Source organism: Morone saxatilis, unplaced genomic scaffold (genome assembly GCF_004916995.1).
Source record: "Morone saxatilis isolate NCDOM2014 unplaced genomic scaffold, NCSU_SB_2.0 Contig18, whole genome shotgun sequence".
NCBI classification, from domain to species: domain Eukaryota; kingdom Metazoa; phylum Chordata; class Actinopteri; family Moronidae; genus Morone; species Morone saxatilis.
Genome location: NW_023339740.1, coordinates 2,904,446 through 2,918,436, shown reverse-complemented (window position 1 = coordinate 2,918,436; position 13,991 = coordinate 2,904,446). Strand labels below are relative to the sequence as shown.

Here is a 13,991-nt window from a genome sequence, read left to right as displayed (position 1 = left end):
ATGAGGCAGTAGAAACACTACCAGTTTCGTCCACAGGGGCTGCCAGAATCAACACATAATGAAAGTTACTTGTAGCTGCTTTAACCAGAAAAAAAGAAGAACGTGGGCCTGCAGATGGCTGGTAAGGTGTGGACAATATGGCATGTCTGTTTTGCGGCAGTATGCCAAACTGCTCAAATAATGCTGTAACGTTAACAGATCTTTGATAACAGCCATGTGGGAAATGTGCTGCCTGGAGTCCACAGTAACAGTTTCTGGTGCTAAATGCAGCAAAACACCAATAGAGAAGACAACCGAAAGCTAATGAAAACTAGAGCTGCACCAATTAGTCAGTTAATAGATTAGTCAACAAATATTTCATAACTGATTTATCATTTTGAGTCTTTTTTTTCAGTTTCTCAAATGTGAATATTTTCTGCTGTCTTTAGTCCTCTATGACAGTAAACTGAATATCTTTGGGTTGTGGATTAAAAACAAGACATTTGAGGACATAATATTGGGCTTTGTGTAACAATGATCAACCTTTGTCACCATTTTCTGATATTTTACAGACCAAACAATCATCAATGAATAAGGAATATGATCGATGATAATTAAAATAACAATTAGTTGCAGCCCTAATGTAAACTATACTATACTACTACTATATTTTTTTACTCCCTAATGGTGGAACGTGATTTAATCAGTGTTTCTGCCCTAATAAAAGAGGAATACATATAAGTATTTAAAATTAACACTTTTTTTACTCTCAAGAGAAAGTTCATTTATTTTGCACAGGACAGTTTCACATCAATGTTTCCACATGCTATAAATATTAGACTTCCTCAAAACATATATGACTGTATTCAAACTATCAGCAGTGCAACTTCAGGTCTGTGCTGTAGACCATCAAAGAAAATAAGACATGAAGCAGTTGCTTATTGTAAGAATTGTAAGAAATTATTTTTATAATTGGAAATCCTATCAGACTGACATTAAAAGCAACAGTGAAGTCATTATGAGTGGAAAACTTTTCTCTTAATTTGGAGATTAATAAACTCGCATCATGATTTCACATCGGGGGGGGAAATTCTAAGCAATATCCTAACAAGGAAAGTTATGTTTGGGGAAAAACTGTTATAAAATAGAAGGAGATGCTGTACAGGTTATTCAGCTTTCACTGAACGCATCCACAGAGTTTGTGTTGTTGTTTGTGTTCACCTCATGAGAATTTATTTCTTCACTTCGCATTTGGCAATATATCACTTTCTCATTAGCATCAGCCTCCCAACGCCTGCGTGATAAATCACCAGATTGTTCACCTTCTGATGTGCAGTTTTTAGAAACTCTCTCGCAAGTTTAAACGCACAAGATATTTAAAACACAGGAACAAGCAGCCACACACAGCATACAGGCTGTTACATATTGAGAATAAACATTGACAGACTCATATAATAATGTAGATCTCTTTTACCTCTGACACCCAAACATGAATATCACATTCCAAAATGTATTCTCCTTTTAAAACGTTTATTTATTCTTCTCATGTCAAGACCACCCTCAGGCTCCAGAATCTACACTGTTCTCTGTGTGAAATGTATTTCTGCTCCGGTTTTAAATGCATCACAAACAGCGTATATATTTCACAGCTTGCCCACAGCAACTGCGGCATATGTGCTTACTCATAAAGTCAAAACTTTGTTACATTCCCGACCAATTTTCATATGTCCTCTGGCAGTGTTCCCTTCCTTGACTCCTGATTCGCTGTGCGTTCTGAGCTGCTGACCAGCGAACGGCTATTTCCCGCAGCACTGCACACACACACATACACACACACACGTAAACACACTGAACTGATGAAGCCTTGAAATAAATATTCTCAGAAGAACAGCTCTTGGTATGAGAGAGGGTTTGTTCATTCTGTGTGTGTGAATGTAATGTGATAGAGAGCAGGTATATGGCTTTAATGCTCAGCAACAGCTACTGTATATGAGAGAGAGAGCTATTTTATGGGGTATTGGTGGGGTATCACAGGAAAACTGTTCTGAGATACACATGAGATACACACTCGTGGTTAATAAAGGTTGATGAAAAATGTAATGCTACAAAAACATACCCTTTGATAAAGAAACACTGGAGTAGTTCTATTTCAACATCATCTCTCTTATCTTATCTCGCTTATGATCAGGGGTAGGCAACCTGCGGCTCCGGAGCCACATTCTTTAGCCCCTCCGCAGTGGCTCCCTGTGGCGTTGACAGAAATGGAAATAATAATGTTTTAATATTTTCATTTATTGTTTATTGTTGTAGACTTAAAGTCATTCTCACATTCTCCAATGACGCCTGTTCCTCAAAATTTTGCTGGGCTAGGCTCATGGGTAGTGGAAGTAGTGGTGCTAAGGAGACAGATTTGTGAGCTTTTGCCACTAATGATAAAACTCTCTAAAGTAACAGCGGCAACGTGGGGTCATGGCGACATTGCCACAGTGAATTCTGATGGGGCAAAAGGCAAGAGCTGCAACGAATGATTTTTATTACTGATTAATCTGCTGATTTCGTTTTTTCGAGTTTGTAAAATGGGAAAAAGTACTGAAAAATGTAAATCACAGTTTCTCTGAGCCCAAGATGATATCTTGCTTTGTCAGACCAGCAGTGCAAAAGCCAAACTTACTCAGTTTGTAATCATAAAACAGAGAAAAGCTGGAACCGGAATATTTGGTGGTTTTGCTTGAAAAATCACAAACAATTAATTGATTAATTAAATGATTTTTCCTTTGATGGACTAATCGATTCACTGACTGATGAGACAGGTTGCAAATTAATCTCAAACCACTGTATTTTTAGTTAAAAGTGAAAGTGAACACACCCAAAATGTCTGGAATAATCACTCATTGAGGAATGCATAAACAGTCAGTTGGTACAGTGGGTCAAAGTTGAAGCAGTTAGTATATAAACTGTGATGGATGATCTCAGACAGTTTGGTTGATAATCGGACGATTAGCCTTTGTTTACTTTCCCAGAGTTTGAATAAATTGGAATAAAAGTTACCCTTTAAAAAGGATACAGTCAATACAGAATCAGAATCAGAATTACTTTATAGATCCCTCGGGGAAAATTTGTCATATAATATAATTTAACAAAAACTGCTAAATAATAAAATAGCTTGTCACTGTTTTAGCAAATGTCACTTAAACAGGAGTAAATGGTGCATTTGTTGGGGACTACTTTCTGCTGCGGATTAATCAACATTTGTTGCTATAATGAGTCAAAATGAAGGAACATGTCACCCAGTTTTGGACAACAATGGAGCTCTGTGGAAGTACTCCTACAGTGCCTGTTAGTAGCTATGAGCTGTCAGTTTTAGAGTTATTGACAATAACAAGAATATAGAATATCATATTTAAGTGCTTTGCTCAGAGGCATCTGGCTGGCAAATAATGACTGACAGTCTGTCTCATTCATCTGAGTCAAATGTTTCAAAGCCTGCCACCTAAAGGGACGTCAACTAACAACTTTTATGTCACTAATATTCCTCCAAATCTACAAGGCTGCTGCCAATATACAAAGCTGGAACACCCAGACCCAGAAGTGGGCTAAATAACGCTTCAAAAGAAAAACTGGCATTGTCTTTTTCAAAGGGTTCCCTTGACCTCTGACCTCAAAATCTCTGGAATGAAATGGAAATGGGTTCTATGGGTACCTATGAGTCTCCCCTTTGCAGACATGCCCACTTTATGCTAATCCCATGCAGTTTGGGGCAAAAGCCTGCATACTGGGGTCCATAAACACTGTTGGAATTGCATAGTTTGGTAATGACAGGAAAGCTGAGACACATACTTCATGCTACCCCAGCATAAGTCAGCGCCCCACTTGTGCCACTGTGGAGGTGGGTGTGGTTTGCACAGCTGCAGGAGAAAGAGGTGTGGGGAAGGCTTCTGAGAGCAGCGCCAGGTAATTTGATTACCTCAACTGGTAGTCATGAACTAATCACTCTCACCTTTATATGTATTTTATATTGTATTTACCTGTAAGGTGACCTTGGGTGTTGTGAAAGGCGCCAACAAATAAAATGTATTATTATTATTACCTCTTTTAAGGCAGAAGTGTGTTGGATCTCAGGACTGACACACATGATACAGGAGACACAACTGGAGCAGACCTGAACGGACTTCAGGAAGCAGGCTAAGTTGTGTGATAATTGTGTGTGCGGCAGAGTAAAGAATAAAGTCGTCTTGTTCATTAATCCCTGTGGTTGGTCTGTGTGCTGGGAGAACCCCCGTTAGTAGCGAGTCCTGCTACAGCCACCCTAGTCTAAAAAGTCTTGACACGCCCCATGCACGCAAGGCGAGCCAGATTCCACTTTCACTGACCCCGAGTCCTCTTAATAATATGCTACAGCATGCGACTGAGTAATCCTGAACACTAATGACGCAAGTGTTTTTTCAAAGCAAACGGCCAAAGGAATCCTTTTTTCCCTCCACTGTTCCAGGTCGTATATCTCCCAACAGACGCAGTCTGACCTTGATAAGAACTGTGTGAGTTTGTGCAAGTTGTGAACTTTAACAGCCAAATAAAGCACAGAGTAAACACAGAACAGCAGACCTACCACAGCGGATTAGCTCATAAAGCAGAGTGTGGTGAGAACAACATGCTCCCACTCTGTCAAAACTGCCCTGAAATCTGCTTAAATCTCTCTCACTCACTTCACTGATTATCTGGAGTAACAGTCTGTCCCCACGCAGCAAGACAGGTCACCCTAACATTATACTGTTTGTGTGTGTGTGTCAGAGGGCCTGGGAGGAACAGAGCTCCCCCACCGGCCCTGCAGTCAAGGCCAGGACTGTATGCTGACTGTGGTCAACACAAAAGGAACAGCTGACGTGGCCCAACTGTTGACAGAGCACAAGGGACAGGACTCCCTCTCAGCTGTGTGTGCATGCGTGTGCACAGGAAGTGCTTTTAACTAAAAATATTTGCTTGATTTTGAACCACGTCAGGAGAATTCAAACACAAATCTGCATGCTTTGCCACTCAGGTGTTAAAAGGCCACGCCAGAATGGAAAATCCAGAGAGACCAGCTCCCGTCCTCCTTTCTCTCCGCACTGATAGCTATTTATAGCCTGCGCAAACGATGAGCGAGCAAATATGATAATGATGTCATAGGTTAAAAAGGCCTTACAGTATTGCACTCGCCGCAAATAAACTGAAGCAGGTTATTGCTGCTGTACATGCAGCTGCACAGAGCAGAAACACATTTTGTAAAGGCAGTATTTTCAGCAGCAGCAGCGTAACCAGTGGCATCTGAACTTGTGCTGGGATCATCTGCAGAAACTAACTATCTGTTAGACTATAGAGCCACAGGATGCTGCCGTTTTATACTCACAGAGCCAGGGAGGCAGGGGGAGGCAGGGGAGGCAGGGGGAGGACGGAGGGAACCATCGCGGCACCAGCTGGTGTACAGTTAGGCCGTAGAAATTTGTCAGATGTCAGAGATTTTGACGTACTGTTTCTACCTCTAATATGGCAGGTTGTGTTGGACCACTGCAGGCAGAGTTGCAAATCAGTAGGCAGGGCGGTTTTATGGTAACAGTGGATTTACAGGGTTTTTATATCAATGTGATAAAGTGCTTTCATTCCTTAAGGTGCACTCCACTGATTTTACACATGAGGTTCAGTTTACTCATCACAGTACCACACAGTCCGTGAAAACAGCTGTTTAATGTCCAGAGGGAGTTTTCCAAAGCCTGAAAAAAAACATAACCGCAATGATGTCATAGTGTCATCGGGATTATCCTGGTTTACGATTATGACTTTTTTCTTTTTACATAAAGTCTGTATCAGAGTGAAGGTGCCGGTTTAGCAGGCCAGGAGGGTCTAATCAAGATGTGATTAGAGATAGGCAATATATGATATTACCGCTTATCACATTAAAAAACATCATGATGATAATCGGGATAATGGTGAATATCCTCACATGGCTTGACATGAAAAAGCTGTCCAGCTCTCCAGCCTACAGTCCTATATTTATTTCCTGATTTTTATTAAGAAAACAAGGGAACAAGGGGGAAGCTCACATCTTCCAGCAATCTAAAGGTTCCAATGGCTGAATGCTCCAGCCTGCCCATGCTTATCCACAAAAACTTCCACCAATGTGTGCAATAGATAGATAGAAGATATGATAGATAGAATAGATTAGTAGATAGAATGATAGATAATTGATATGATAGATACGACCGTATCCAAAAATAAAGAACATCGCAGAAATGAGGTTCACTATCACACCGATGACAATATAAATATGGGCCAAGTGCTTCCAGTATATTTTAGTGCCATTTTAAAAGTATGACGTATATTTTTATGATTACTGTGATAATACTGTGTATCTCAACTGTCGTCTCATGCCTAATGTGAGTGCATTATGGGAAATGCAGGATTCAACATTTTGGAGCCTGATCCGTTCTAGAGATTATTAAAGTCAGGATATCTCTGCATCTCTTGCTTTTATTTTTACCATTCTTTCTTAAATCTGTCAGTATGTGAAAGTGCAATAATAAACCACTGTTTAAACTGTGTCCTCAACCATATGCAATTCAGTGCTGTAACAGTTGATTAACAAAAAATTTACTGCCAACAATTTTGTTAATAGATTAATTAAGATAAAGTTAAAGAGAGTCAGTTGGATAAAGTTGATTAAAAAAGTAATCTGAAGAATCAGAACATTTTAAAGGGCATTTTATAGAAAAAACCTTTACAAACAACAACAGATTAATGAAAAATGAAGATCTCTAATCCCAATACATAACAATTTCTAGCCCTAATCCAGGGCCATACTGCGTATCCTGATTCTGCATGGATTTCTCCTGGAACTCAGACATTTCAATCATCCATTAATAGAATTTGTTATGGGGAGAATGTTGAATGAAAAACCCTTTTCTGACATTATAAGTCATGTCTGGCATTACTTTGCAGCCGACTGACGTTGGTTTTTCACAGCACGTCAACATTCTTCCAGTAACAAATTTTACTGAGTGGATTTGTGACTGAATGTGTCTGAGTTCTTGGTGACAACCGTGCAGGACGCAGATAAGCAATACGGTCCATGATCAGGGCTGATATTCACTGGGATTAGGGCTGTGTGTGTTAAGTCTACAAAATGTCAGAAAATGCTGAAAAATCCTCATCAAAGACTGCCCAGAGTCCAGGACGACTTCTTGAAGCTGTTAATGTCATCGGACCAACAGACTAAAACCCTGAAAGTTCAATTGACATCAACATTAAACATAAAAAAAACCAAATCCTCTCATTGAAGAAGCTGCAACCAGAGAACGCTGGTCCTGGATCAGGGCTAACTGATAATGTGATAGAAAATTGTAAATATCATGATACACATAATGTGATTTTATATACATTTCCCAGCACTACATGGCATTCATGATACAGCTGACTATCACAATATTATCACTTGTGATACTGTATACTGGATTTTTAATTAATAGTTTACGAAGATTAATGCCAGCGGTTCATTTTGTGTTTAACCCCTGACCACCAGACAGCAGTGTTGTAATGCTATATGATGTTGGATGTTACAGGGACAGTGATAAAAACAAATGCACATCCCACTGTTCTGATTGCATAAAGCAAAAGGTTTTTTTACTCAGATTTTAAACATAAAGTGTTTTTAACAATCGCAGTATATCCCTATGCTTACAGTATCGCAATATATTGAATCATAACCGGTGAATTGTGGTATAGGGCTGCAAATATTTTCATTATCGATGAATCTTTTGATCATTTTGATTAATTGATTAGCTGTTGGTTCATAAAATGTCAGAAACGCAAAGACATTCAGTTTACTGCCAGAGGACTGAAGAAAACAGAAAATATTCACAGAGAATTTTGACGTTTTTTCTTAAAAATTACTTAAAACAGTTGAATGAACTGTTAAAATAATTGGCAATTAATTTAATAGTTGACAACTAATCGACTAATCATTGCATCTCTATCGTGATACCTATCATATGGGCATATTCTTGCTAGTACACATCCCTACATGGCGTGATGACTAATGATGTGGTCAAACACTGGACAAAAAGCACCTGCATCCGGAAAAAGATCCAATGGTATCCAAGTTTATGAAAATGTATCCAGATCTTTATATCATATCATATCATATCATGTCACATAAAAATCTGTCAAAGATCCATGTATGTAATAAATGTGAAGTATCGCCACCTTGGATATTACTGTAAAGTTCAACAAACAGAAAAATACATGAATTTAAAATGCTCAGAACATGCAGTGTGCTGTATGTACAGTGGCCAGTGGTGACCTAAGAACGTGTAAAGCTGCTTTAAAGCAGTCTGCCTGCTCCTGTGGATGGAACATTACACAATATCACACTCATGATTCTATCTTCTGTTAGATGCAGTCAGAAATTAGATGCATTTTCCTGCTGAAATGAGCATCGCCTGCATGGATACTTCCATTTATTAAACAATTAACCTGAAAGGTTTTGGCAGCCTTGATGGAACATCAATCCTGATAGTAGCAGTGGGCAGCTCTCCAAAGCAACTACGTCGCTTCAAATTAAAAGCCTTCTATGGTGGTGAGGAAAATAAGTCAGTCAACGCCGCTGTACACATTAACATCATTATCCCCTGATCATGTCTGCCTAAGCAAGGTGGACTTCAACCAACCCGCAGGAGCAAAAACTTGTTTTCTGACAGACAGCCGATTTCCTCTCCTGCCACCATAAAAACAAAGTCACACCCACTGATACGGACTTTTACCACGACGGTCTGATACAGTTTGCTCTCACCAGAACTAAAATATTCACGGTGCGCATACACTCAGTGTGCGCCTAACGGGATCCACATTACGCAATACGCGTGTAAAGCGTGTGTGTGAGCCCGGAATAATCCCTGACAATGTCGAAATTACACGGGTCATTAAAAAGCCGATCTGTGACAAAGTGGCAGAGAAGTGTGCGTTTGATTTGGCTGCGTGGTTCCACCTGACGGAGATGGCACGGATAAACACCAGCCGCCCACCACACACTCCCTCTCTCCAGCCTCCGCGAACACCCAGAAGCGGGGATATAAACTTTGACAGCGCCCTGTTCTGCCGAACCATGTGGCACACATTAACAGCGAACTTACTTTTCCTGCATGACATTCTCCTTGATGGCTCCCAGGGTGGAGAGGGTGCCCTGCTGGAGCCTGCAGGTGGCCAGGTGCCGCTGGTGCTGATCCTTCAGGCAGGCGTTTTCCTTGCAAAGATCCGTCACCTGGAGCTCCAGCTCATCAATCCGGACCCTCTGCTTCTCCAGCAGCCCCTGCTGGGTCTCGATGATCTTATTCAGCTCCTTTAGATACTCCGCCGCCTTGCTGGGGTTCTCTGTCGGGTTCTCCATCTCGTAAAAGCCCCGTTGCCCGTCCATGAAGGCGATATCCAAACAACCAGAGAAGCAGCCCTATCCCTCACACACACACACACACACACAAACACACGCTCAGTAGTAGTAAGACTGAGCGCTGTCAAATCCACAGATCCTCCTCCTTCGCTCCGACATGGCTGGTTTGAGGTGCAGTAGTGGCAGCTTTGCTGTGAAGTTGGCCGGGTTTGGTGCTCTGCTGTGCGCCGCCGCCGCCGCCGCGTCCACAAGCTCTGCACCGGCAACAAGCCTACACTTACAACCTTCAGCCCTTCCAGCCATATCCAGCCATAGCATGTAACGTTGGGATCCAATCCCCCCTTCATTTATTAAACGTTACCATAAAAAATCAGTCCCCAGTTACCAATTTGGTATGGCCTGAATTAGGTTGGAGGGACTGCTTGTATATGAAATATTGGAGTCTGAACGAGTGAATTAACAAAAATTACCCAAACTGTGAAGTGAAAGCCCAAAGTCTGGCCTCTTCTTCCGTTTTACCATGTCATATTAGGTCATCGTTTTTCTATCCTCTGGTTTTAAAATTGGCTGCTGGACTAATTAAAACTGAGGGTGAACTCTTCTCCCATCATGCTAGCGTAATCGAATTCATGATTTTTCTGGCTTTTGATTAATTATCTTATCCCTCTGGGTCTAGCTTGTCTTCTGACGCTCAAAACTGACTCGGTCTCGCTCATGTGAGTACACCAGACAGTGGCTTTTCTATGCAAATAATACGTCAAAATGAAGTGTCTGTTGTTTGTGGTGTGACCAGTCAAATGACAGCTTGCCCAGCCTGAAGCGGTAAGGATAAGGTTTATTCTGCAGCTATCTATCTCCAACCACTTTCACACTCCAGTCATATTCGACAGACTTCGATGAGAGTCACTTCAAGCGCTACCGGCTAGCGCGTTCCTCCCACGCGCCTCACGTGCTTTGGTGGGGGGGAAAAAAAAAAAGAAAAAGTGTTTGTTCAAATGCCGTGCCGGCTGTCGGCCTCCAACAAGGTTAAGGTCTCATGTTTTACCGCGTCAGTGTATGAAGGTTGTTTGAGTTATTTAATCTGGGTGCGCCGAAGACATATAAATAGGTAACGGATGAGGAGCAGTCTAATACTTGTTTTTTTAAATTACATGTATTTGAAATAGGTGTACAGTATATGAGAGAAAAATACTGATCACTGCCCACATAACTTAGTTTTGTACAAAAAATCATCCCAACTGTGGTAGTTTACTTGAAAAAAATTCATAGAGGGGCCATTGTGTTACCAATCAAAGCTGCTATTAAAAGCGCAACACAACCCCACCTGTACATCGGGAGCGCCTACGTTTCCTTCAGTTTTAAACCACAGTTTGAAACATATTTTAGGGCAATAACAAAACCCCTTTAAGGTGTCATCCCAAATAAGTAGTAAATAACTCCCCCAATCTCCTAGAAATTAAATTTATGTAACAAGCTGAAGTTTAAAACAGTAAATATGTCTTTAAAAAACCATCTGAATTACAGTTAAAGTTGTATATAACATAGCCTGCCATCCTTGCAAAAATACTGATACTCGTATCAAATTTTAAGTATGTTCACCGACAATGGTACTTCATTCGACTTCTGATTAAGAGTAGCAAGTTCTTACAATTTACATTCAAACAAGAAATTTATATCCTGCCAACCATCCCATACACCTTCTTGCAACATCCAGCATGGTACACATTGAAAACTTGTCAAAAAACGTAGTCCTATAAACCAAAGATCTATATCACTATAAAGTTATTAAAAATTATATCGGAAAAAAAAACTTTTAGTATCATACAAAAATTCAAATTTATGGAGGCACCATCAGTGGAGGAAAAGAGGCAAGTGGAGTGGGGAGAACACAAGTACCTATGTATAAAGAAGTAAAATTGATAAGCTATTAAAAAGTGGTGGGTATCCAGAGGCAGAAATGCTGAGCATTATAACATTATCACCTGCATCTTACACCGATGTGATAATACCTGTGAGTATCATGTGTGCATCATAATCAGCTGTTAAAAAGGTTCTAAGGCAGTGGGTTATATTCGTGCGTGGTGTCAGCCCTTGTGTTTTGTTCCATGCAAGGAGCACTTGTCCCTCCCTCCACCAGCTGTCCAACAGCGGTTCGATATCCTCGTAGCCTGGCCAAAAGCCCTGTTCTACCAGAGATAAAGAGATCATTTAATGATCCATCGCAAAAAAAAGGAGTTCTTAAATAATCCCAACTTTTTCAAACTTAAATATCAAAAAACGTTCAACGAGATTAAAAAGGTCCAGTGTGTAACAATTGTAGGAGGAATCTTTTGTCAGACATAGAAATATAATATTTTATAGGTATGTTTTTCATTAGTGTATAATAACCCTGAAAATAAGAATTGTGTTGGGTGTTTTCCGTTACCTTTAGAATGAGCTGTTTTATCTAACAGACACGCAAATGGTTTGAACCAAACATGTTTCCTGCCAGTAAGCAGTTCACCTTTTCCACACCATTTCACCACCACCAAAGTTTTCTCCCCTTGCGCTTTGGAAGAGGAGGTTGAAGTGAGGGAGTTGCAACTACATGGCTACACTGGTCCTTTAATTTAAGAATATGCACTATTTCAGCACAGTATCTTGATTTGTAGGCCACTTGGGGGCAGCAGAACAGTAGCCTATATACACATCCATCCAATATTCACTCTCCTTTTAGCTCTGTTTTGGTCTCTACCAACTCCTAAGAAAAATATCTGGCTCTTTATCTGATAAATGCTCAGTAGTAGAGCTGTCTGCTGATGGTACTGAGCAGGAAATTTACGGGCCATAAAAACAAAAACAAAAAGCAGAAAGTTTGCCTCAGCTCCGATGAGCTGAGGGAAACAGAGCTATAAGTGACCCCATCCACGTTACACATAGACATTTGACCCATTGTTAATATACAAATATTGATTAGTGCAGCTTTAATACTGGCTGATATAATGAAGGTTAAGAGCTTGAACTAGATTTTGGTACAAGGATCCACCTTACAGCATCATCCCATTTTATAGACAAAAACCACAGTTAATGAAATCACCAGAAACAATTGCCAGAGAATTTTCAGGTGTTCCCAATCAGGAGTCTTCATACCAGTAAGTTATTTTTCTGATTTCATAGCTGATTTCACTGTTTAATGCATAGACTTTGTTAAAGTTACGCTACAACTCACACATTAAGTTGGCATCAGCCTTTTAAAGAGAAATCTTCCAGAGTGACTATGGATATTGGAGCGAGGGAAGTCATTAGAAGAAAACTGGACTTTATAAAATGATTAAGATGTTTTCACATAACTGAACCATTATCCCCCCATTCCATTCTGGAAGGAGAGTGTCTGGAAAAAGCTATTGTATACTGGTGTAGCTGATGTGCCACAGAAACCAAAGCCATGACCTTTGTTACAAATGAAGCCCAGAGGCTCACTGGTTCCACAGCCTACAGCTGGTTGTGTGCATATACAGCAGCATCTTTTTTAACTGTCCCTCTGCACTAATACCCTTCACCCCTGACCTTTGGTTAGTAAACTGCTACTCTTGATGCTGTTGCACCGCTCAGTGCGTCCCCCATGAGATAATTACAGATTAAGAACATTAAAGAACGGTCATATAGTGGTAAACCAATGTGTTAAAGGGAGGATCTACTGTCAGAAATGGAATGGAATATAATAGTGTCGATAGTTATTTTCCAATTTAGTGGTAATAATCACCTGAAAAAAATCCAATGTTGTTTTCGTTTACCGGCGGACTTTAGAATGAACCTTTTTACAACTACAGAGGGAGCCAGGGTCCTCTTCTACTAAGCCAATGCCCAACTAGTGATTTCAAGGTACTGACTACACCTGAGTTGGCCACTTCTACATCCACTGCAAGCACTGTGGTAACACAGTATCTGCTGTTAAAGTGCTTTAAATGGAGATTGGTGGTGATTACATGCCAACAAAAAGATCCCCCGCATATCTTGGTCTCAATTAAATGGAGCTTACATTGGTCAGCATTTTAAAACCCATATATCCTGGATGCCCCAAACCCCTTAAACTTTTACTGTGAACTTGCATCATCCCATCATGAGGTCGTAATGTAGCAAGCTCTCTTCGTCTGTCTTCCAGCAATGTGGAATCATTTCTTCAGAATATAGCTGAAAGATGACACTGCCTCTGTCCTTCTACCGCGACTGTGAAGGGAAAAATTGGTGATTCTCTCTCAAGGTGTGACTTGATGAACCTGGGGTTATTCTGCCGCTCACGACCCTGGTGATCTACAATATCTTCCTTAGAATTAAAATGCACCTCCCAGCACCGGTGCATCACATTTGTTATACCTGCAGCAACAGCACTGTTTAAGATAACTATTTCATCTATTCAAGTAACCTGTGATCTTGAACATTGAATAAGCCCACTGCACTGCAGCGAATCTATTCATCCCAAGGGCATCAATTTTAGTCATTGTTGTTTTTGTCTCAACCTGATTTGTGTGTAATAAAGAAACTTTGCTTGTGAATTAAAGACGATACAGGAAGTTTGCCCATTTTATCCCCAAAGACAGAAGGTGTGTGGGATGCGGCGGGG

At 40.5% G+C, this 13,991-nt stretch overlaps 1 protein-coding gene across 1 annotated transcript in view; it reads right to left on the bottom strand.

Annotated features, from left to right (window-relative positions):
* The window catches only part of LOC118328079, a 65,998-nt gene extending 56,368 nt beyond the window's left edge, over nt 1-9,630 (bottom strand). The window contains exon 1 of the mRNA XM_035661683.1: nt 9,138-9,630. Coding sequence (XP_035517576.1) covers nt 9,138-9,418 — 281 coding nt within the window. The 5' untranslated portion in view covers nt 9,419-9,630. The remainder of the gene's footprint in view (nt 1-9,137) is intronic.
* Nucleotides 9,631-13,991: the final 4,361 nt, after the last annotated feature.